Below are 25478 nucleotides of genomic sequence, written 5' to 3' on the forward strand. Positions count from 1 at the left end.
CCATTTAGGAAATCTGGGGCAGCCCACATTGAGAACATAGGTGGTCTGGCCTGACCCACCATCTGGCACCCGCTCATCAATGCTGGCTTACCTGGGAGCGGCTGGAACACACCCTGGTTCTCCACCTCAATCGCCAAGTCAAAATGGGAGCAGTCACTCAGGGTGACCACTTCGTTGGCCCCGCCAGGGATGAGGCCATTGATCCTCAGGGGCAGCTCCAAGGTCTGGCCCACACGTGCCTCCACCTGGCACGGGGCAAACTCCATGCTGCTGGGCTCAATCACATATACCTGGAGGGCAAGGGCATGGACTGGGGTCATCAGGCTCCACAGGTGACGAAGGGCCTGCAGTAGTATTTACTAAGAGATGCCGTGCACTAGGCACTGAGGACATATCAGTGAGGAGACTGAGCCTGGGGAACATGTGTGCTGGAGACAGGAAAGATTTCAGTGACAGAGCTGTCAGGGAAGGCCCCTCTGATAAGGTGAGGTAGGAGCTCTGACCTGAGAGGCATGTCAGAGGCAGCCAGACAGAAGCATGGGGAAGAAGTGTTGTGGGAAGAGGAGACAGTCTGTGCAAAGGTCCTGAGGCATGTGCTAGCTCAGCATGCTGGAGGAATATAAAGGCCACAGGACGGCATGAGAGGCGTCATCACCTACAGCTAACACTTCTATAAAACAAAACTTTCCACACTCCAGATTCTGTTCTTTTTTTTTTTTTAAAGATTCTATCTATTTATTCATGAGAGACATACAGAGAGAGAGTGAGAGGCAGAAGGAGAAACAGGCTCCACACAGGGAGCCTGACGTGGGACTCGATCCCGGGTCTCCAGGATCACGCCCTGGGCCGAAGGCAGCGCTAAACTGCTGAGCCACCTGGGCTGCCCTCCAGGTTCTGTTCTAAAAACATTTCTAAATTCAATCCCCTCAGCCTATTTGTTAAGCAGATTCTTCTACATAATCTCTACATGATGAAGAACCTAGCACAGGAGGTGAAGGGACTTGCCCAAGCACAATGGGGTCTGGACTGGGCAGCCTGGCTCCAGAAACCAAGCTCTAACTGTTACACACACTGTCTCTCAAGGAACGGTCCTCAGACTTCTGGCTGAGCAGCTGGGTGAGAGGTAGCGCATTTAATGAGATAAAGAAGCTTGAGGGGGAGCAAGGTGGTCACAGTCCACATATTTGACAGTTATGCTGTAGCTACAGGGTCTCATTCATGACTCTTTTATATGAGAATGAGATCAATCTTTAGACAGGGGTGTGCATGCATGTGTGTGTGTGTGTGTGTGTGTGTGTGTGTGTCTATGCAGATCCAAATAAAAAGACTAGAATAGGGCAGCCCGGGTAGCTCAGTGGTTTAGCGCTGCCTCCAGCCCAGGGTGTGATCCTGGAGACCTGGGATCAAGTCCCGCGTCGGCCTCCTGCATGGAGCCTGCTTCTCCTTCTGCTGGTGTCTCTACTTCTCTTGTCTTTCTGTTTCTCATGAATAAATAAATAAAATCTTAAAAAAAAAAAAAAAAAAAAGACTAGAATAACCTGTCCCTCCATGTCCCAAATAATATAAGAGCAGGTCAGGACTAGATACACTGCATATGGCGTTTTGACTTCTGCCCTGAATGAAGTAGCAAAGGCAGGCTGAGGTCAGGGTCAGGAAGTCAGGAGGCTGAGGTAGGCTGGCAGAGGCTCAGCCACAGGTGACCACTCCACCCCAGGCCTGTGCTTAGTGAGTCAGTCCCGCATCACCTGGGGTCAAGAGCCAGATGAAGGGAACCCAGTACAGGGAAAGGAAAGGAGTCAGAGCCAGGCCTCACAGAGTCTGGGGTCTCCCTTTCACTGTGAATTCACCAACATTCAGTGGCCCTTCCGATGTGGAGATTCATACCTCTCAGGTCTGAGTTTTCTAGAATGACTCCTTTGAGGATCTCATGTGTTCTGTGTTCCCTGACCCTCCTTCCAGAAAATTCCAACTATGCTGACCCTGGCCCTTCTGGTCCCATTCTTGGCTGTGACGTGCGCTCCTCAAGGGCAGGGCTAGGGCCTGACCCTCACACTCCTGCCCACCACCAACACCAAATATAAGACTGAGGGCCGAAGTGCTTAAGCCTGAGGGCTGGATGAGAGGAGGTGGCTAGAGACCGCCATCCTGAGCCTCCAGGCCCCTGAGACCTCACCTTCATCTCTCCGAAGTGCAGTGGGTTCTGCACGTCATGTGCCTGGATCACACTGAGTCCAGTGTCACTGCCTGTGGTCATCATACCCTTGACAGTGACTGTGGCAACCACGTAGCTCGACGAAGACCAGCTGAAGTTCCCACTCCCACCGTGGGCCTGGAGAGGAAAACCATCGTGTCAGCCCACCTGCCTGGTCTCTCTGGCTGTCTCTTTCCATCACACATTCACACTCACTCTCTGGCTCGCATGGTCAGACCCCACGGAAGACCATGGCTGTCAGGCTGACATCTGGTTGGAGGCCCCCTCCCCACCTCATTCTCTCCACCCTGCCTTGTTTCTGTTCCCCAGATTCTGGGGGCCTTGTGGCTGACACACACATATGCACATGACCCCAGCAGTGGCCCCAGACCCGGGAGAACCTACACTGGAAAGGGCCATACACCCAGGTGCAAGAAGCTCCCTCCGGGCATGCACCCCTGCCGCCCCTAGTCATCCACCATGAAGCAGAGACAGTCCAGAGGCTTCCCCAAGCCAGGGCTACCACCCCAGAGCCCAAGAGAGGCCGAGGAGGGGACACACCTGAGTGAACAGGCAGCAGGTCCCGTGACAGTCATCACTGCCAGGGAGGCAGCGGGGACTGATGGGGACATGATTGGCCACAGGGGCTCAAGCCCCCATGGGAGTCAGCCCCTGCCAACCACGGCCAGGTGGGCAAGGGGAATATTGGAGACAGAGCTAGAGATATTCTTCCCTCAAATCTCACATTTTTTTTCTCCAGGGGTAGTTCTACTGCTTTTAGGAAACCACTTATTTTTTTTTTTTTTTTTACAAAAAAAATGAAGGCAAAAGTTAAATCTGTTCTAGGTTTTCTTTATTATGCTTTCTTTTTCTGTTTTTCAGGGTTGGTTTTTTTTTTTTTTTCTGATTACCAAAATATAATGCTGTGATACAAACCCCAGAAAATATAAAAAGCATAAAACTCCAATTTTAAATTCTCTCCAATCACTAGAAAGTAATATTAAAAGGAACAGAGTAGGTGAAAAGCCCCAAACCCATGGAAACACCCAAAGGAATGCACCCAGATGTGGGGTGTCACAGTTACCTTTATCGTGTACTGATAGGCGCCGGTCTTTGGTTGCCACGGAAACGTCAAAATGCTTGGATAGAGGGTTATGGGGATGTGAATTTCTACCTCCTGCTGGTTCCACACAGGCACCTGTAATGTGTGGACCCCTCCGTCCTACAAGGGGGTGAGGATGCTGCATGTCACCATGACAACCAGGTCATCAGAAGTTTTCCCAGTCGAGCAGGCCCCCCGCCCCTCCCTGGAGATCAGGTCACAGAGAGATTCTGTGATTGTCAGGGAGCAGGAAGGAAGATGCTAGATACCCTGCAGCCTTCTCAGTCTCCATGGAGACAGCGTTCCATGGCTCTGTAATAGTCACTCAAGTAAATGCTGCTTGACTTCATCCTCACAGCACCCCAGATGGGGTGATGTGGGTATCCCACTTCACAGCTGGGGAAACTGAGGCATGTAGGGCCCTATAGCCACTTGCCCAAAGCCCCCAGAGCTGAAGTGACTGACTGGTAGGAACTGCTGCCTGACCCGCAGGCCATTCTTTCTGCTGCCCCCTACAGGTCCGGGACAGGTTTTGTGCAGGGTGGGAGGATGAGAACGCCCATGCCAATGCTCCTATCAGTTAAAAACTGCTCACACCTAGAACTGGTCTTTTAAATAAAGCGGGAAAGCGAAAAGACTCTGAAGGACGCTAGTAGCTAAAACAGCCAAAGGGACGCTCATGGCTCCTAAAAGCCACACAGCTAGACACATTGGCCCAACACTGTCTCCCCAACAGGGTTTCTGCCCCAATTCCAGGAGGGCAGGCTCACCTTTACAGAGGCTGCCAAAGGGTAAAGGAAGAGGGGCATGCCATGTGAACACAGGAGACAGGGAAAGCCCAAAGCCTTGCCACCGGACACCCAGATGTCCGGCCCACCCTGTGAGCCCAGATAGGAGGCAACCCCCACAGTGCCCATGAGAGCAGCGGGCCAGGCTGAACTTGGGGCCCCCGACTCTCCGGAGCTCATGTTCAGCCTGGAAGGGCACGGGGGGCAGAGAGAGCAAGCTGCCAACTTGCCTGGTCCACCACAGAGGTGAAGGCTGCCTCGATAGCTGTCTGGCCCTTCTTTGTTGCCCTGACATGATGGTATGACCCATTCTGGGAAGAAGCGAGCACCTCAAAGAACTCAGGAGGCAGCACGGTTTCAATGCGAATATTCTGGAAGAGATGCAAGATGGGAGAGAGAGGTGTTTCTGGGATGAGTCAGGAAGTCAGAATGCAGGAAAGGAGCAACGTGACCCACAAAGAGCAGCCAGGCCAGGCCAGAGGCTTCCAAAACCAGTAGACGAGTTAGACAAAGTCCTAGAACTGAACTCTGACCACTCTGGCCTTTGTCTCCTCCCTGCACGGCCTGATGACCTAGCGCTCCTGCTGTGATCACCCATGTGGTGCTGACAGGAACCCAAAGCCTACTGTCGTTGGCATTCTCAGACCCTGAGATCCCAACGAGGAAAGCACCAAACACAAGAAAAGGTCATCAGTATCTGTGAGAGCTTCCCCGCTCCCCCAAAATGGTGATCAATTAGTCTCTGTTCAAAAACATAAGGAAAACAATGACCTGCTATGCTGCCCAACGGGACCTTTACCTCCCTCTAAAACCTCAATGCCACTAGTAAGGTTCCAGATGTTCAAACTGATGATGATCCTGGAAACCTCTCATGAAGGGTCAAAACATGCTGAGACTCCCCTCCCTCTGCCAACGTCTGCCGTTCCTTTCTAGAGCCAGAGAGCTAACTAGGATTGGCCTAGGTCATCTGGGACTTCCGGACAGAGTTCTAGGTATTCCTGGCCCTGCAGGGAAAGGCCAGGAAGTGTCCTGATCCTCTGTAGAGCAGGAAGAGATGGATTCTCAGCACCATGAAGCCTCAGGCTAATGACAAGGGAGCAGGAAGGCAGCTGGTGGGTGCTGCTCCCCCATCACTGCCTCCTTGAACAGTGCTGCCTGCGGCCTCCTCTCCCCACTCTGGCCCTGCAGGGATAGGGCTGGGGGTGCAGACTCGCAGGTTCACAAAGTCTTGAGAGGCCCCAGGGATGTCACAGTGCTGTCTCCCAGGGACCCTGCAGCACCACCAGGAATGAGTGACTTGGCTTGCCTGCATGGGGGCCCCACAGCTTTGGGGGCTGCTCCAGGAAATAAATTCCACACTGACACCCCACCAGAACCCAAGGCAGGCACTCACGTCTGACAGGTAGACCTTGTTGCCGGACTTGTCAAGCACCTCAATGGTGATTTCGTACAGGCGGCCCGTCTCCAGCACCCACCTGTCACCAGGGTGGACTGTGAACCCTACAAAACAGGCAAGCAACAAAACCTGACCTCTTAGGCCACAGGGGCGTACCGCTGAGGAAGAGAATGGTAGCAGGCACACCTGTAGGACTCCACCGTGCCCGCCTGCACTCCTCCAAGGAGAAAGAACAGCTGCTCATCACGGTGAGAGCTACTGCCCACCATCAGCCCTGAGCCCGCAGAACCTGAGGTGAGCTCTCGGCTTCCCCAGCACCATCCTGAGCATATTCCCACACTGACCGCTCAAGGGCTCATTCAGACTTGAACCTGTCCACTGAAGGTCTAGAGGTCTAGACTCTGAATCCACAATAGGTCTGCACTCAGAATGCACAGTGAGTCTCTGCTGAGTCCACAATGGGTCTACCCTCTGAGTCCACAGTACAGAGTCTACACTCTAAGTCCACAGTGAATCTACATCTGAATCCACAGTGGGTCTACACTCTGAATCCACAATGAGTTTGTGCTCCAAATCCAGGGAGTCTGTGCTCCAAATCCAGTAAGTCTCTATCTGAATCCACAGTGAATCTACATCTGAATCCAGTGAGTCTACCCTCTGAATCCACAGTAGGTCTACACGCTGAATCTATAGTCACTAATGCTCTGAGTCCACAGTAGGTCTTGGCACTGAGCATTCTACCCGTGTGTGCGGCCCTCCCTCCTGAGCCTCTGGCTGTGCTCCCACACAATGCCGCACCAGGTGCTCGCTGAGCCCCGTGAGGCCATGTGCTTTCTCACCACAGCCTTGCCAAGCTGTTACCTCTGCCAGGCTGACCTACCTACAAAGGAGCAACTTCAGTGAAACACCTGCCTCAAATATCATCTCCCAGAAGCCTTTCTTCTGCATTCACCTTTACCACTGTCCCATCACCATCTGTTTACCCTGCTTTCTCCTGGCAAAACCAAGCACAAGGACCTAAGCTTCCTTCCTTAGGGCAGGGCCCAGCCTAGGCCAGACAGAAGAAAAGGTAGCAAGAAAGTCTTTCTGAATAAATGAAGCTCCTAACGCCCACAGGGCTACCCTGCCTGGTGTTGCTACATTGTCAACTCAGGTCTGCCCCAAACAGCAAGCTCACCTGGCAGCTAACAAGAGGACTTAAGGGACTTTGCTGCATGTCGGTCAAATGTTCTCTCGCCCAAACCAATTCAGTATGCTCAACAGGTGAGTCAACTCATAAGGAAACTCAAAGGGAGCATGGCCTCTATGACCTGGGGCGACACGTATGTCCTGGGTATCTCCCAAGCAGCATCAGTTCCAGCAGCTCTCGAGCCCTGGCTCTGCCCACACAGGTCCTCCATGACTGCAGACTCTTCCCCTCCTCTCTTGGTCAACAGCCTCCCCTTCCTCTCCACTGAGACTTCGATGAGTGTCTCGTTCTCCCCCTCTGGAGCTGTTCCCCCACCCTGACCCTGGCCTGCCCTCTGCTTTTTCTGTACATCATACGGGAAGGACTGGGGAGCAGCCCTGGCGAGAACTGGCCGAGCAGGCCAGTGTGAAGCATTTTCTGGGGAGCTGTTGCCTCTATTCATTTTGTTTAACTCCTGTAAATCGTTTTAACAGTCTTAAGATAGTTTTAACTCCTATAAATAACATCCAGGAGGACACATGATGACCAAACTCACCCAGGTATCCAGGTTCAACCACGTAGATGGTGCTGTTGGGTAACCTGGAAGCACCCTGCATGCGGATACCTGAATTCTCACTTAAGGAACAAAACAGAAGAAGGAAAACAGACCAGCTGGCAGCATTCAGCTTGGTTTGGATGGCTTGATTACCATCAAGACATCACAGGTGCAGGAGAGAGGATGAAAACCCCCTTGCCTGAGGCCAAGTACAATGAAGCCGAGTTCCAGAATCAGAGGCCACGCCACTCTTCCTACACTAGCAGAGGAGGATCTCTCCAAGGGACACTGGAAATTGCACGAATAAGTCTAGGACAGACAACCCACAGGGAAAAGAGCCTTGGCCAGGCCCCTCGGATGAGGATGGTCATGCCAGAGAAGGTTCTGGAGGCGAGGAGTGAGGAGAGAGGAGTGAAGCTCTGCTCCTGCCACCACTTCCCATCCCGGAGCCTCTCCACAGAGGTAAGTGATTCCATACAGCCACGTTGCTATTTTGGTTCTTTCTGATTTTCAGACCTTGAGGGAAAACAGGGTTATTTTTAGCCTCGCCAAGCTTTCAGGAAGAAAAAATGACTTCCAAACAGCAGATCTCCTGCACAGGACACCCATATGTACTTGCAGATTCGGCCGGGGGCAAAGGATACTCCTGTGGCTGAGAACCAGGCTGCTCTGTCCCAGCTGCACTGCGGTGACCATCGACGTGTCCTGGTCCAACACAGCCACGGGCCGGCCCGCATCTCCCTCAGGGCCCGTGATGCTGTTCTGAAGCTGGAGCTCATACTGCTCGGAAGGCATTGACAGCTCTAGCCACCCAGAACCAAAAAGGCACAAAGTTGGGGAGACAAGAGCAAAGAGAGGAAACATTAGAAACCAGTATGCCTGTCCCACTCCAAACCCCTGGACCCAGCTATGAGTACTACTGCTTGATTTTTCTTTTCTTTTTTTTTTTTTTTTTGCCAAGCTTCAACACTTTTTAAAAATTCCAGTATAGTTAACATACAGTGTTACAATTTTCTCAACACTTTAAAATTTAACATATTCTCCATGCCTGTGGACAAAACTGACACTCTCCATGAATTTTCAGAAGCAATCAGTTTTTTTAGTGATTGCCATAAACTACTTTTTTTTTTTTTTTTAATTAAGCACAGCCTCTGATACCAATTGCAGACTACCTGCAGAATACAGGAGTTCAGTGAATTCTGCTGCTGCACTAAGGGGCCCAGGATGGGGCTCACTGGAGCCATAAAGCCTCTGGGGGGTTCCAAAAGAGCGCCAATCCATGGCTTCCCAACCGAGTTTGGGGAGCTCAGTCTAGGATTTGCAAAGAATTTTCTCTGTTGCTATCCTCACCATCCATCAATGTTTCTCTGCTGTGTCATGTTGAAGTCACTCAATCTGGGCCAGCATGAAAAACGATTTCCCCAGGAAATAATGGGTCCTACAAAACCCACCACTTCTGCGTCAATCTTCTACACCCTAGGGGTAATGATCACGGATGCTTTTGATATAAATGGCTATCGCTGACCACAAAATTAAGACGTGGCAAGACTGTGACTGGTGTTTTATGTGAACATCACCCTCATTTTATCCTACAACCACCCTTGAAACGGGTACTGCTGATGCCCATGCCTTCAAGGTGGTGGTGCTGTGGAAACTGGGACAAGAAGTCCGTTGGAGGTCCTATAGTGGGGAGTGGCAGAGCTGGGATTCAAGCCAAAGAGAGCAGGAGTACTGTTGTTTATTATTTTTTTCTTTTAAAGATTTTATTTATTTATTCATGAGAGACACACAGAGAGAGGCAGAGACCCAGGCAGAGGGAGAAGCAGGCTCCCTGCAGGGAGCCCAATGTAGGACTCGATCCTAGGACCCCAGGATCACATCCTGGACCAAAAGCAGATGCTCAACCGCTGAGCCACCCAGGTGTCCCTCTTTATTATTTTTTAATTTAAATTCAACAAACCAACATACAATGCATCATTAGTTTCAGATGTACTGTTACATGACCCCTCCTGGTCTGTCAAATTTCCTACCAAGCCACCTGCTCACAGAGCCTGCAGGTGTGGTGGCCATGTCCCTGCACCCCAGCAAGAGAAAGAAGAGAGAACACCAAGAGGCACAGACAGCACCCCTCCTCACCATTCCTCTCTGGTCCCAGCTCAGGATGCCACAGGAGGCATCCAGCATAAGGGCCAGGAGGAATTTCAGAATTCCCAAGAATTCTGGGATCCCTGGGTGGCGCAGCGGTTTGGCGCCTGCCTTTGGCCCAGGGCGCGATCCTGGAGACCCAGGATCGAATCCCACGTCGGGCTCCCGGTGCATGGAGCCTGCTTCTCCCTCTGCCTATGTCTCTGCCTCTCTCTCTCTCTCTCTGTGACTATCATAAATAATAAATAAAAAAAAAAAAAAATTAAAAAAAAAAAAAAAAAAAAAGAATTCCCAAGATTTCTGATGGGAACTCAAAAAGGAAGGCAACCGGTCCACTTCCTGTGTTAGGGTGTCTTTTGTGTGTTGTAGTAAGTCTCCAAAAATTTGCCCTGGAGCAGCAGGTTCTCAAAGTGTGGGCCCTGGACCATCAGTGACACCTGCCAACTACAAATGACTGGGCCCACCCCAGAGCTGCTGAACCTAACTCTGGGCCCAGTGCTCTGGGTTTGAACAGGCCCTCTGGGTGATTCCAGTGCACGCTGGAACTGAGAATCCCTAGTGTATACACAGACCATTTCCTTGTCCTCTACATAGTGGAAGCCCAGCCAAGCTGGGCTGTGTTCATAATATGGCAGCAGTGCATGGAAGATCCATGCCATAATAAAATAATGCCATTGCTCAATAAAGTAGTACTTTACACTGCTTCATGAAATTCTAGCTTCCTCCCTTATTTAAAGTTCTCCAAATGAATAGGCCATTTTGGGAAATGAATATACAATTCTCAAAAGATCTTGCACAAGATAATTACAAAATCCTAAGACAATGAAAATAAGGGGGGGACATTGGACTCCTGAAATACCTCTTATAATGCAGAACTCACTACTTGTAAGAGGAACTGAATACCGAAGGCTTTGCAGATGCTAAGGGTCACTGTCTATCTGTAAAAATAGGAAGGCTGTTCTTGGGGCACCAGAACAGCCCATCTGCCATCTGCAGAGGGTACAGGGCCATCCCCAAGGCTGCCCTTCCGTAAGCCAGGAGGCCCACATGCCTCCAGGAGACAGGCTCTGTGATCCTCCCAACCCTGGCTGACCCTTCAGATGTGCTTCTAATGCCCCTACCCCACTCCAAGTAGGCTCCAGGGATGACCATGGAGCTCCTGGAGAGGTGGATCTGAGTACAGGAGGATGAGGAGCTCACTCCCCTGCCTCTGGCTCTAGCCCCTGCTCACACAGCCCATGTGAGCTAGTTCTGGGCAGCCATGGCTCAAGGGTGTGCTGGGTTCCAAGACCCTTTGATACCTGGGTCACCGACACCAGCCTATACAGGTGTTTCTCCCTGCCCCTATGCATTTTCTCTCTGCCACTTCCACCGTTCCGCTTCTCAAGTTCTTTCAGACACCAATTCCCTCAATCAGCATGGCCTTCCCACACTTTGTACTGCCTGATAATTTGGTTCCTATGCCAGCTATCTGCAAACAGTACAAACACGAACGGGATTGAGGACTGAGGGGGGAGATCTGTGCCCTGCCCCTACTCCGGAAACACTGCCCTGCATTAAGAGCACACATACCCCTGTTATAAGTTCCAAGGGCCCCTCTCTCCCTCACCGCTCCCACCTGTAAGAAGTTTGCAGAGTAATCACCAGATTGACTACTGGGCTGTGTGCTCTAGGAACCCAGGCAGCATATGCAGCACCCAGCAGACTATGGCACCAAGTAGGTGCTCAATAAATGGGCTTGGAAGAAAGCAAGCCACCTGGGGCATGTAGGTGGCTCAGTGGCTGAGCATCTGCCTTTGGCTCAGGGCGTGATCCCAGGGTCCCAAGGATCCAGTCCTGCATCAGACTCACTGAGGGGAGCCTGCTTCTCCCTCTGCCTATGTCTCTGCCTCTCTCTGTCTCTCACGAATAAACAAAATCTAGAAAGGAAAGAAAGAAAGAAAAGAAAGAAAGAAAGAAAGAAAGAAAGAAAGAAAGAAAGAAAGAAAGAAAGAAAGAAAGAAAGAAAGAAAGAAAGAAAGAAAGAAAAGAAAGAAAACCAGCCAGCCACTCAATAAAGGGAGGCAGCCAGAAGGGAAATAAAGATATGGAAGAAAAGAAGAAAATCACATGTTTAAGGAAAGAAAACTTAGAAAGAGAATAAATTTGGGGTTACAATGATCTGCATGTTAATAAGTCCAGGTGGCTGGCCTCTCACTAGAATTCTCTGAGCCAAAGAGGGATGCCATGTGAGACAGACAGCAGCTGAAATTCACATCCCTGTAAGGCCATCACTCCTGACTTCCCTGCTTAGTCACCTTGCTTAAAACAACAGTGATGTGAATTATATCTCAATTAAAAGAAAATGAGCCCAATCCATCTAAAACAAATGGACAGAGTTTCCATCTGTATGACTTGTCCATGGTAGACCTTTGCTGTGTATTCATTTTTGAACAAACTTTCTATCTCATTTCCCTACTGATAAAAGGGAGGCAACATTCCTATGCCTGGCCCTGGGGCATCTTTTGTGTGCTCTACTCTTTGACATCTATGGAGGGTCAGTGACTCAACCCAAAGTTTTCTGGGTCCCTTGAGATGTGTCATTCCTCTGGACTATGACACCTGAACTAACTCAGGGTGAGCTCTCAAGACCTCTCCGTTAAATCACCCACCCTTACCATGGTGACTGCCTTCCCTGGTTGGGGCACAGCTCTCAGATCTCTGACCAAGAGGCCCTGCCCTGCTTCCTGCCCAGAAGGGGCCCATTCTCAGCTTCCATGGCCTGAGGGGCAGACTCCTCTGCCACACTGTAACTTCTGACCAGATCCACTGCTCTCAGGTGACACGGACCTGAGAGGACCCCATCTATACAACAAAATCCGAGTTTCTTGGATACTGAAGCATGTATGTGCTTCTTAAACAACACCCTGCATCACAGACAGAGTGACCCTCCAACCTGGGGGCGGCACCTGCCTGAATACATGTCAAAGCCCTTGGACAGGTGATACTCCTGTACCTGAGACCCTTGACATCTTGTGTTCTGGTCACAAAACATTAATATACATAGTGGAATACTATTCATCCTTAAAAAGGAAGGAAATTCTGACACATACTACAACAAGGATGAGCCTTGAGGGCATTATGGGTAAGTGAAATCAGCCAGTCACAGAATGATAAATATGGTGGATTCCTCTTCTTTGAGATCCCTACAGAAGTCAAATCCATAGAGTCAAAATCCATAGAGACAGAAGTCAAATCCATAGAGACAGAAGGTAGGATGGTAGCTGCCAGGGGCTGGGGGAGGGGGCTGGGGAGCAAGTGATCCATGGAAACAGTTTCAATTCTGGGAAGATGACAAAGCTCCAGATAGCCAAGGTGGCGATGATTGCACCACAATGTGAGTATGTTTGATGCCACTGAACTGTGCACTTAAAAATGGTTAAAATGGTAAACTTTATTATGTGTATTTTACCATAAAAAGGGGAGCCTCTGCCATGATTACCATGCTGAATTCATGACCCACCTGTAATCTTCCCTTGCCTGATCTTCTGCACCTTGTAGCGAATGGAGGTCCCCATCATCAGGTAAACGTCGTAAGCTGGGTTCAGAAGGATGTTCTCCAAAATCAGCAGCCTGACCTCCGCAGGGCGCACATGCTTGGAAGAAAGAGGAGGATAGAAAAAGTGAGGGGGAGTGTTGTGCTTGGGTGGTGCAGTCAGTTAAGCATCTGACTCTTGATCACAGTGAGGTGGGGTTGGGGAACAGCGAGTAGTGTGGTCAAGATAAAGAATCTAGAACTTCTCAGGATTGTTATGTGGGGACAGAGACGTTAGGGGTGAAAAAACAAGGCAATGCTCATAGCCCCATACCTTCAGACCCCCAAAGCCCCAGGGGAATCCTGTGCATATACTAGACACATGTTTAGTGGCTACTGCCAAACCCTATGGAGCACATCACTTTACATTATGCACATTACAGCTCAACATACAATCATAATAGTTAAACCACTGGAAAAGTGAGGAGTGGTATCCATGGATACTATGGCCACCAGGGGCTCAGGGGTGCCGCCCACAAAAGCCCAAAGGCCAGGGCAAACCTGAGAAGGGGAGAGATGTATGTCCTTGATGAGTGCTCAGCACCCCCCTGGCCAGCCCCCCAATGCCATGACCTCCTCATCAAGAAAAGACATGGGAGACTTGAAATGGGAGAAAGACCACCAGTCTGGAGTCCAGCGCACCCCTCGGGTTACCAGAGTCTACATGGGCCCCCACCTGGCAACTCTTCAAATTGGAGAAAACTTGGCAAAGGAAATGATTCTTATCCACAGAAATGCAAATACATCATCTCGGGTGGAGGTGCAGTCAATTGTTGTCCTGTGGATATTGACCAGTTCTGCTTCAAGAATTCCTAAATTCTTGGGGTTCTCCTCTGCTGCAGCTGTAATGTCTTAAAGGTTTCCTCACTTACTAGTAAGTTAAATATGTCTTTGACTCATCCAAAGAGAAAAAAGCAGCCCTGGGGCCCAGCTCTGTGGCCCAGCACGGCAGGGGGAAGCACACAGGTAACTGGCAGGACAGAGGTGGACGGGCTGGGCTCGGGGCCCAGAATAAAAAGAGGCAAATGATCTCCAAACACTAACTGCAGGGTGCTACAGGACTAACCCCTGTAATATGGCATGTCCCGCACTTCTAAAAGCCTCCAGGACCCCCGGCCTACTAGCTAAACCACTAAAGAGTGAATCAGAAGGAGTTCTCTCATCTGTCACTTTAGAAATTCAATGGGCAGATGGAGTGCTGCACTGTTCCTGCATGAGCTCTAGGAACCAGGCAAACAAAAGGAAGATCTCACGGTTGTAGTTCAAAGGAGGCAGGGGCAGGGCAGACGTGTGCCCACAACATGCAGGTGCTAGTGAGGCCAGGGTAATTTGGGGTACAGTGAGGTAAGGAGCTTGAGCCCTGTACAGCTAGGACTACCAGTCTCAGGGCTCGAAATGGGGCTCAGAGACAGTGTGGAGGACACCAGGAAATCCCCAGTGTTTTCAGAGCCCCAAATGCTTGGATGCATCCCTACACTGGGACAGGAGAGTATTTGCTGAAAATCAGCTAGTTAATAAACATCCCATTGCTCCTAGACCTCCCTCAAAAGTGACAACACATCAACTCCTTTGTGACTCTGGAGGTGGTGTACTCTGGCCTCCAACTACCTCTCTCAAAAGCTGTGGTCCCCACACACCAAACCCAACAAACAGAAATATGGAATCACACCTTGAAATTCCCATTTCATGAACTGTGAAACTTTCACAGTAGAGCAACTCATTTCCACTCCTAAATGTGTGCACAGGCGTGAGCGGGAACAGGCAGCCTGGTGCCACCCCCAGGAAGCCCAGCACTTCCCGGGCCCAAGGGTCCCACCTTGTAGACGGCCTCCTGGATGCGTGCCTTGAGCTTGGAGCTCCCAGTCTTCATCCCAGACACCAGGATGGTGTCCCCCTGCTTGGCCACCTTCTCCATCTCTGAGATGTAGGAAGGAGGGATGTATGTAGACTCCAAGAACGTGAGAATTCTGGAAAAGGAAAGTGTCATCAGACCTGATTGGGGAAGCAAAGACCCTAACAGATTCACTGTCTACTGGCACCTCCTAGTAGGGGCCAGACGCTGAAATAAGTGGTGGTGCCCTACCCAGTGCTGCTCAGAAATGTGTCCCTGAAACTTCTTCCTACATCAGAATTGCCAACCTCTTCATGAAAAATGCAGATTCTTGGCCCTGGCCCAGGCCTTAGTCTGCATGAGACTGGCACTGTGCCTTTTCTCAAAATCTGCATGTGATTATGGTAAACACTGAAATATTAGGACCATCTCTTTAGTCAAAATGCTTCACTCTCATAGATGGGACAGGTGAGGCCCAGGGAAACTAAGAAGCAGGCCCAAGACCATGGACCCAGCTGGGGTGGTGCCAGCAATGCCCACCAGGCTCCCGGGGCTCCCTGCTACATTCTACCCACACCTCTGGGCCAGTTCCTGCCACTGGGAAATGATTCTCAATGACTCTCCCTCTGAAGTGTCAGGAAGAGGGGATCACACCCATCTTCTCGCCCCTGGGGTTAGGCCATGGGGAGAAGCCCCAGGTGGAAGAGAAGTCAGGATGCGGTGACACGGGGGAGGGTCGGCAGGAAGCAGGGCTGGCTTGAGGGACCCTTTCCATAGTCTCTTTTGCAGCCTGTGATTTAAAGTTAGCCCGCCTCTCCACTTGAACAAGAGCAGTCCACTGGACACGCTTTCATTCTCCCCAAGACCTGCCGGGTGCTGTACTATGCTGTGATTTATTTCCTTGCCCGGGTTTACTAGATGTCGTCACATCCTGAATTTAATGAAAATCCAGGACACTCTGGTTGCAACATGCCTTAGCGTCTTAGATTTTTGGTTAACATTCAGCTCACATACAGAGTGCCTGGAAGCTCAGGGGGCTGTTGTGACAGGAAACACACCTGGCAGCACAGAATGGGGCAGGGAACCAGCATTCTCTGAATATCTAGTGTGCGTCAGGCCCAGAGATGGGCTCTGAAATCTAACCCACACAGCTGCTCTCAGAGGTAGGCACAATAATCCCCTCCCTCTGATAGAGGAGGGAGCTGATGCCCCGATGGGCTGCGTTCTTGACTAAAGCCAACAGGCAGGAAGCAACCCAGCCAGGATGGGAATCCAAGTCTCTGACTGTGCAGCCCATGTTCCTGGCTTTATGAGATGCCAGAAATTCTAGAGCTCATTTGGCAGACAAAGGTTGAGGGTCCCATCCCCCCAAAGACCTCTGACCCAAGGGCAACCCAGCTCGCAGAGTGTCAGGGCATGAGAATGTCTGCCATGAAAATAGTCATGAGCTGAGCTGAGATGTTCCCCAAAGTCCCGAGCTGGACTTTTAAAGGTGTAGATAAAAGACCAGACTCTTAATTCCCCACAAAATACTTGCTAATTAGAAAGTGGTAAGACAGTGACTTCACAGTGGGGGCACCCCAGCAGACACCACCTAATGCAAGTGATGACAGTGAAGATCATCAGAGACAGACCCACAAAATCATGATAAGATGCAATCAGAACACAGAAGCTCAACTCTGTGATATTCCTGCCAAAAATGCAAAGCTCTGAGGCTAATCAGGAGGGAGTATTGGATAATCCCAAAATGAGGGACATTCTACAAAATAACTGGACTATATAATCTTCATAAGTATCGAGGTCCCAAAAAAAAGAAAGACCAAAAAATTGTCCCAGGCTGATAGAGATTAAGGGACAGGACAACATATGGCAAGTGACTCTGGCTGGATTTTTTGCTTCATATGAAGGATAAAATTCGGGTAGGTTGGCAAGGCCTGAATGAATGCTAATGACAGTAGGCATCAGTGTTAATCTTCTAATTTTGATGACATGGTGGCTATGCTGGAAAATGTTGTTACTGATAGTAAATGTACACTAATATAATTAGGGACATCAGGTCGGCTCTCGGTTCAGGGAGGGACACCACTTTTTGTACTAGCAACTTTTCTGTAGGCTGAAAATAGCTGTGAATTTTTTTTTTCAAAATTAACTCTTCCTCTGGAGCTACAGAGTATAATCCTATATGAAATAAGCCCATCAGAGAAAGACAAATACCATATGATTTCACTCACATGTGGGATTTAAGAAACAAAATAAACAAGCAAAGGAAAAAGAAAAGAGAGAGACAGAGACAAACCAAGAAAGAGACTCTTAACTATAGAGAACTTGTGGGTACTAGACGGAAGATAGTGGGAGGGGGGAGGGGGGAAATAGGTAATGAAGATGAAGGAGGGTCCTTGTTGTGATGAGCACCAGGTGATGTACATACCTGTTGAAACACCACACTGTACACTTGAAACTAATATAATAGTTTCAAGTTTTATAATATAATAGTGTATGTTAATTATACTGAAATTAAAATAAAATTTTATAAAGACTGTAAGAGAATACTAAAAAAAATTGACTTCCTTTAGAAGAGACTTTATTCTTTTTTTAAGATTTAAAATAAATAAATTTAAATAAAGATTATTTATTTATTCATGAGAAACAGGGAGAGAGAGGAAGAGACACAGGCAGAGGGAGAAGCAGGCTCCCTGTGGGGAAGCCTGATGTGGGACTCAATCCTAGGACCCCGGAATCACCTGAGCCTAAGGCAGATGGTCAACCACTGAGCCATCTAAGTGACCCACCTTAGAAGAGACTTTATTTTTTATTTATTTATTTTTTTAAAGATTTTATTTATTTGTTCATGATAGACATAGAGAGAGAGAGAGAGAGGCAGAGACACAGACAGAAGGAGAAGCAGGCTCCATGCCGGGAGCCTGACGCAGGACTCGATCCCGGGACTCCAGGATCACGCCCTGGGCCAAAGGCAGGCGCTGAACCACAGAGCCACCCAGGGATCCCCAAGACACTTTAAAATTTTATTAATAAGGCATGAGGCAATGCAGCATACAATATGCAGTAGCAGGGGATACAAGCCCAGACCTTGGGTCTGCACAGCACTGGCCAACAGGACTTTCTGGTCCACATTTGCTCTGGCCAATGTGCAGTAATCACTAGCCACATAGCTAACAAACACTTGAAACATAGTACATCTGAGGACGTGGATTTTTCATTTTATCTCATTTAAATTTAAATAGCCAAGGTTGGGTTAGTGATTATTATCATATTAGATAGTGAATATTTATGTAGATCTGAGTCCAAATTCTAGCTCCACCACTTACCCACCTGACAAATGGCTTAAACTTTTCATTTCTATGTCTGAAAGATGGCAACAATGGGGGTATGTGAGTCCATACAGCTGTTGGAGGGACTGAGTGAGTCAAGATGCCTACCGACCCCATCTTGTAAGGAGTCCACCTGCATCCTCCAGTGCTGGGGAACATAGCCTCCTGCTCCTGGGAAGGGCTGTCACTGCTGGAATGTCTTCCTAGCCACAACCTGTCTCCCCTCTCACTTACCCCAGGGGAGGGCTGCCCTCTGAGGCCATATGCAACCCTTTCCTGCACCCCGTGCAGCTTCCATTATCTGGGGCAAGTTTTCTCTTTCACAGCCAGACATGCCAGCCTCCTTGACAACTTCCCACGGCCCACCAGTGGGCTGCAGAAGCGGCAAGGCTCCCACACAGCCATGTGAGCCATAGTACTCTTCCTTCATCAGTCATGGGGAATGCTGGCCAGCATCCTAGGAACTGCCCTGGGCTCCTTTGCTGAGGTTGATGATGATGATAAAAGACCCCAGCCTACAAGGAGCCAACGGACAGACCCCTTCCTGCTTTCCTGCAAAGGTGAGGCGCCTCTTACCGCAGGGCATTGTGGGAGTCTGAGAACCCATTGGCCTCCGTGTCCTTCACAATTGTCCAGTCAAAGACCAGCCCAGCCAGGGTGCTGAATGTGTTCCCTGTAAGAGCAGATGGTGGGGGGGCAGAAATGCAGCAGAGTTAACTGGGGTCCAGGAGAAGGGGAAAACACAGTCAGTACCACCCCTCTGCAAAGCAGGTGTCATGCCTCCATTTCAGGAAAGAAGAACTGAGGCCTACAGGATCAGGGTCACATGACCATGAAGGGCTCACCTGGGATGTGAACCCAAGTCCCAGGTGAGCGCTCGTGTTCTTCCCACTGCACCTCCAGCCTTTGACTGCTCATGACAGGCCCAGGGTAGCATGTGACACCCACCCCTCACATCTACAAGTACTTTACAGTCTAGGCGAGACTGGAGTCATTTATTCCTCCTTCCTCTCCCTCTGCAGAGAAAGAAGCTGGGGATGAAGAGCAGCATCTTGTCTCTTTGCCTGGATGCCGAGATTCCCAGGGTCCCAGTGTAGAGGAGATGGCAAGCCACCCAAGCTGGCCTTAGCTCTGAAGTTCAGCTTGCTGTCCGTGAGCCTTCTGACCAGATGTCAGGACAAGCAGAGCCTAACCGATGACTGGGCGATGATTTTGGAGATAGGACTCAGAGGGGGTCCTAACACTCTGCAAAGACCTTCTTAGTGTAAGTACAAGGTCTGGTTCCGTGTAGATGCCCTACAACAGGGTGGGAGATAGAAACCAGTAGGTCTAAAACCAGATCTCTGAGGAGCCATGGCTTTGCTTTTACCTACACAACGCTGCTTTTACATTTTTGGGTTATTTCCCATCGTTTCAAATTAAGAAATGCAATATATATATATATCCAGCTTCCAAGTTGTCTTAAAAAGTCTACTGATCCACCCAGTCCCTCTGCTTAGCCTTCTTGAAAGGATCATGGTCTCAGATTTGCCACATTCCCCACCATGCTCTGTTGTCGCCCTCCCCATAGTCTTCATCTATATTCCCTGTCTGCCCAGCAACCCAAATAAGAACATCTGAAATCTAGAAAAGCTCTTTCTACAGTGCAAAGGGCAAGGCATTTAGAGTCTGACAGGCCCCAGGTCCCACCCCATCCCACCTGTGAGATCTCAGAAGCCAAGCACAGCAGGGCGTGGCAAAAGCTCCAGAAAACTGGGCCGTCCTGGCCATTACTTTTAGGGCAACATAGAGTTACTCTGTGACCCAGTAATTCTACTCCTGGGTATGCGCCCAAGAGAAATGAAAAGCTTTGTCTTCACAAAGACTTGCACATGAATATTCAAAGCAGCATTATTCACAACAGTCAAAAGGTAGAAGCAACCTAAATGTCCATCAACAAATGAATGGATAAACAAATGTGCTCTATCCATACAATGGGATATTATTCAGCCATAAAAAGGAAGGAAATACTCAGTACAATATGAATGAACCTTGAAAACATTATGCTAAGTGAAAGAAACCAGACTCAAAAGACCATACGTTGTATGATTCTATTTATATAAAATGTCCACAATAGACAAATCTATATACACTAAAAGCAGCAGCTGCCAGGGGCTGGAGAGAGGAAAGAATGGGAACTAACTGCTCAAGGGTACTGAGTTTCCTGCAGTGATGAAAATGTTCTAAAATTACCTAGTGGTGATGGTTGTACAACTTTGTGAATATATCAAAAACCACTGAACTGTACACTTTAAGTGGATGAATTTCATGGTATATGAATCTCAAAAATAAACAAGTCTTTTTTTAAAAGTAACATAAGACAGGAAATAAAACAGAGCGGTCAAGAGCAGGGCTTGGCAAACCACATCACACTGCCAGTTTCTGTAAATTAATTTTTATTAGAACACAGTCACTATGCATCCTCTATGATTGCTTTGGAGCAACAGCGGGAGACCAGAGACAGTGTGGCCATATGCTATATGGCCCTTCACAGGAAAAGTCTGCAGAGCACTGGCCAAGAGAGTGGACTTAGGGGCCAGGATGGAGCTTAGACTCTGGTTCTGCTACACACTAACTACATGTCTTCTCCCTGCACACACATGTGTTCATACTCTGTGCCTCGGATTCATCATCTGGATATGAAATGAGGTTAGAACATGCAAAGTGCTCAGAGGAGTGCCTGGCCTCCGCGTGGCCTCAAGCTTGGTCATTTGTTCCTAAGATCATTGAGTAATTCCCACAGAACCCTGCTCCTATCATCTCACTGCACAAACCCTTTCCCCGGCTCCCTCTGCTTTCAGACCAGTGCAAACCCCCATGTCTGACATGCAAGATCCTTTACATCCTGCATCCCCCACCATGGCACCTGCTTCAAGTTTAGTCTCCTCCAGAATAAAATGGCCTTCTGAGGTGGTCAAACACCATACTCCTCATGACTTGGTCAAACAGCATGTCCCTAAGAATCTGTCTTGACCTCTGTCCCCCACACCCAACTGCCAACCCTCCCTGAGGTTGCCTCACATCGGATTTGATGACAAGCAGCACTTACTGAGATGCATGTGGGCCCCCCATGGCCTGAGCTACTGAGACAGAAGCCAGCCCTTCCTTCCCAGCACCTGGCAGGATGCCCAGCAGGTAGAACTGCTCAGGTGCCACCTGGCTCGCTGAGACCTACTACGGGCTGCCCAGCTCTAAGCCCTTTACACACTTCTCACCAAATCCTTGCAACTCCCCTGCCCCCGATAAGCACCACTATCTCAATTTCATAGACCAGAAAATAGTTCAGAAAAGTGAGGCAGCTTATCTGATAAATGAATAGACAGGAAGGAGAGACCTGAAAGATGCTCTAGAACAGGGATTTTTTGTCCCCAGGGGACATCTGGCAATGGCTGGAGATACTTTTGGTCCTCAAAACTTGGGGAGTTCTACTACCTTTCATAGGTAAAGGCCAGGGAGGTTGCTGAACATCCTATAACATCCTAGACAAAAAAAAAAAAAAAAAAAAAACATCCTAGACAGACTCTACCACAAATAATTATCCAGCCCCAAGTGTGGATACTAGCAAGCTGGGAAATTCTGATCTAGAGAACTTTATTTTTAAGCAGAGGGAGCTGGAGAGGTCAGGGAAGATTTCAAAGACAAGGGAAGGCAAGGACTGGGCTTAAGTTTTGTGAGATCCCTCACTTGAACGGTGTCTATTGCCCAACTTTCTCCCATAGGAATCTTAGCCTACAAATTTCCCTTTGCTCAGCTTCCCAAGAGGTTAGGCTGCAACCAAGACAGCCCAAGAACAGATCTTCTAAGAACCCCAGAACAATCCAATATTGGATCCAGTGAAGTAAAGTGAAAGACGGTGCAAGGGACAGCACGCAGACATCTCCCAGCGTGCACACACATTCGCATGTGTGCCCTACAGTCTGGACCAGGAAGCCAACCCCAGCCCTCAAAGCCAGGCAAGGAGAAGGCTCCCACTGTTTCCAGAGTGGTGATTCAGTGAGCCTCTCCCAGCCTCTCATTGCTGCCAAGACATTGGATGTCAGCTTCCCAAAGGTATGCCTTTACCCAGCACAATCCCGTGCACAGGCATGGAATCTGCCTCCAGGGATGCCGAATCTCTCATCTCACAGGCCCTGCTGCAGAGGCCAAGGGGTGCCACCTCCCAAGGCCTGGGGGCTACTCAGAGTGGTCCTGACCTCTTCAGCGTCTCCCCAGCACTAACCCTGCCATCCTGGCTGGAACAGCCCTCCACGGGGGAACAGCAGGGCCAGACGTGGAGGGACAGAGAAGCAGACTGTCAGGGGCACGTCCTCACCTTCAGAGTCCAGAGCCTGGATCTTCAGCTCCAGGGGAGAGTCCTCCAGGTAGAGTTCACGGGTAGTGGAGACAATCTGAATGCCGTGGATGAGGTCGACGATGGCATCACAGCGCAGGACCTGGCCCGTGGCTGGAGGGATGGGAATAGAGGGGTTGGCACAGAAGGCGGCACCCCGACCCCACCTCCAGGGTCTCATAGCTCAGGTACTCTTGCACTTTGGCAAAGATGAGAGCAACCAACAAAACCACGGCCATGAAATGGAGCCGGGTGATCCTCAGAAGCCAAGCTGCTGACCAGCACGCAGGCCTTCTCAAAGTCAGCGTGGACCTGTACGGAGTAAGGGCTCGGAGGCATTTTCATCACCCCTCTTGCACTTTTGCAAGGTGAGCACCAGCATTTTAGGCTGTGTATGAGAAAACTCCTCAGAGAAAATCTGGTTTTGATGGGGTGTGACCATTAAGTTAAATGGCCAGGATACATTGTGATGAGTTAGCATCCAGAAAGATAACACTGTTCTGAATGCTTGCCCCTACACTAAAATTAGGAACTGCACCCAGAGTTTGTTTGCTTTGCACTGGTGTTTTCACACAAGACTATCAACTGTACTATAGAATAAAAGAGTTGTGTGAGCAAGCACAGAGTTTTTTACTTGCCCCATAAATAAGATACATAAATGGCATTACCTGGAGAATTCTCCAGTTAAAAATAATGGCATGTGACACAAAATCATTCTGACCATTCTCCAGGCACCATATGAAAACCTGTGTACTGTTAATGGTACCTTGTTTGAAAGCACTACATCAAAAGCCATAAAATATATTCATATGTAAAACTGGGAATCTATCCTTGGCAGAAAATAGCTTCAAAGAATCCAAAATTGTTCTCTGTACAAACATATTTACTTTTCTGTATATGCTGGAACAGACATCTGAAAACAATCTAAAGTCCAATAGAAGGGGATCCTTACAGGACAACCCCCCATGAGGAATATTATTCAGCCATTAAAAATGACTCTAATAAAAATAAGAACTTTTCATATCATGTTAAGTGGAAGAAAACATGACAGGAAATGACATTAATTGTCTTCTAAGCATTTTACAACCATAGGATGTTAAGTTAAATATGGGGTAGTAAAAGAATTGCAACAACTTTCTTCACTTTGACTCAATACCCACAGAGGAGTTATCTGGGTAACAAATAATTATTTATAAATTAAAGTCAGGGGATGCCTGGGTGGCTCAGTGGTTGAGCATCTGCCTTTGGCTCAGGTCGTGATCCCAGGGTCCCAGGATTGAGTCCCACATCAGGGTCCCCACGGGGAGCCTGCTTCTCCCTCTGCCTATGTCTCTGCCTCTCTCTGTGTCTCTCATGAATAAATGAATACAATCTTTAAAAAAAAAAAAAAGAAATGAAAGCCAGCCTCCACAAGAGGGAAAACAGGACACAGTGCTGTTGGGAGGGACTAGAGCTGGTGCTGCTTGCTTGGCCTTCCCTCCTGCCTGAGCATCCTTTGCCCCAACAAGAGAAAGAGAAAGCACTGCCAAGGGCGGGCTACATGGCCAAGGTCTCAGTGGGGTAATTCCCAACTCTTGTCCCTGCCAGGGTTCCCACAGGGCACTCGAAGCTCTTACTGATGTCCTCGGCGAAGATGATGCTGGTCAGGCGGGCAGGCTGAGACAGGCGTGCCTGCACCACTGCCTTTTGGGAGCACTGCGCTTCATCCGCTCCCAGTGGCTCTATACTGGCCACCTCTGGCCGGGTAGATGACCTGCGACAAGAAGGTAAGAACTGACTCTCTGAAGCATCCCCAAGAGGCACAGCGGGGCCCAGAAGCCAAAGGTGCAATTCCCCATCTGGAGCTCCATCCCAGACTTAAACGGAGAACAAAGGTGGGCAGCATCCAGGATCTTCACACCCAGGAAGACATGGGGCCTGGCTGATGCCCCTCCAAATAGGAGAACGATCACCTGAGTGCATGGGACCTCTACACACGTTTCTGCCGAACAAATTACAGGACACCTAACACATGGGAACAATCTCCGTGATCAGTAGATGGTCACCTTACAAGACTAATCTATGCAACTAGAAATGACTATCGGTGGGAAAACTGCCTATGGTGTCTGGTTAGGAGGAACCGCTGTGTATCCCTGCTGACCTCTGGGCGAGCCTGGCACATAGCAGGTACCCGGACAGCTCTAAACAGGTCTTATAAAACCTGGACATCCTCAACTGTAAGGATAACAACAATTGCGATCATAAAATCCTGATGTGCACAAAGCTGACATTACAGAGAAGATGGGGAGAGAGACCAGTAACATCTATAAGGTGACTTTCTATTGGGAGACAGGGCTTAACAACAGGATGAAGGGATAGCATGGCTGGGGGAGTGAGCCAAGGTTAGTGCCATGGTTTCTCACCTATGACACAGGCTAACAACAGTTTCCGAGTTGAGGCGGGATGGGAATGAGTGGCTATGGGCAGAGCAGATACTTCACAGAAAGTACTGAGTGAGCATGTGTCATTGTAGTTCTCTGCAGACAGGAAGCTCAGGGGAGCCTCTGGGGGAGACCCCTCAGTGAATACCACACAAAGATCTGGTGTTTCAGGCAAGGTCCTGATGTGGGAACAGCCAGGAGCGCTTCAAGAACAGGAGGGCTAGTGTGATCTGAGACCTGAGACTCAGGTCAGGGAGCTGGGCAGCGGCTGAGGTCAAGGAGATGGGAGGTACTGGCCAGAGCCTGTGCTCTTAACCAACACCCTGACCTGCTAATGGCTTTTATTGAGAATTGTTCAAAATTTGGAGTCTAATCATCAGGAAAATGTAAGTCAAAACTACAATGTGAGATCATTACCTCACACCTGTTAGAATGGCTATTATCAAAAAGATAAGAGATAACAAGTGCTGGCAAGGAGGTGGGAAAAAGGGAGCCCTCCTGTACTATTGGTGGGAATGCAAGCTGGTGCAGCCACTCTGGAAAACAGTATGGAGGTTCCTCCAAAAAAAAATTAAAATAGAGCTACCATATGATCCATCAATTCCACTT

At 49.2% G+C, this 25478-nt stretch overlaps 1 protein-coding gene across 1 annotated transcript in view; it reads right to left on the bottom strand.

Moving 5' to 3' along the window:
• Positions 1 to 25478, bottom strand: part of NUP210 (nucleoporin 210) — a 105285-nt gene that overhangs the window by 62451 nt on the left and 17356 nt on the right. The window contains exons 3-14 of the mRNA XM_038565516.1: positions 24066 to 24202; positions 22432 to 22563; positions 18657 to 18753; positions 14737 to 14887; positions 12849 to 12981; positions 7846 to 8004; positions 7202 to 7270; positions 5475 to 5581; positions 4312 to 4452; positions 3276 to 3413; positions 2174 to 2329; positions 92 to 290 (exon numbers count right to left, since the gene is read on the bottom strand). Coding sequence (XP_038421444.1) covers positions 92 to 290; positions 2174 to 2329; positions 3276 to 3413; positions 4312 to 4452; positions 5475 to 5581; positions 7202 to 7270; positions 7846 to 8004; positions 12849 to 12981; positions 14737 to 14887; positions 18657 to 18753; positions 22432 to 22563; positions 24066 to 24202 — 1619 coding nt within the window. The remainder of the gene's footprint in view (positions 1 to 91; positions 291 to 2173; positions 2330 to 3275; positions 3414 to 4311; positions 4453 to 5474; positions 5582 to 7201; positions 7271 to 7845; positions 8005 to 12848; positions 12982 to 14736; positions 14888 to 18656; positions 18754 to 22431; positions 22564 to 24065; positions 24203 to 25478) is intronic.

The sequence above is a fragment of the Canis lupus genome, chromosome 20 (assembly GCF_011100685.1).
Source record: "Canis lupus familiaris isolate Mischka breed German Shepherd chromosome 20, alternate assembly UU_Cfam_GSD_1.0, whole genome shotgun sequence".
Classification (NCBI taxonomy): Eukaryota; Metazoa; Chordata; class Mammalia; order Carnivora; family Canidae; genus Canis; species Canis lupus.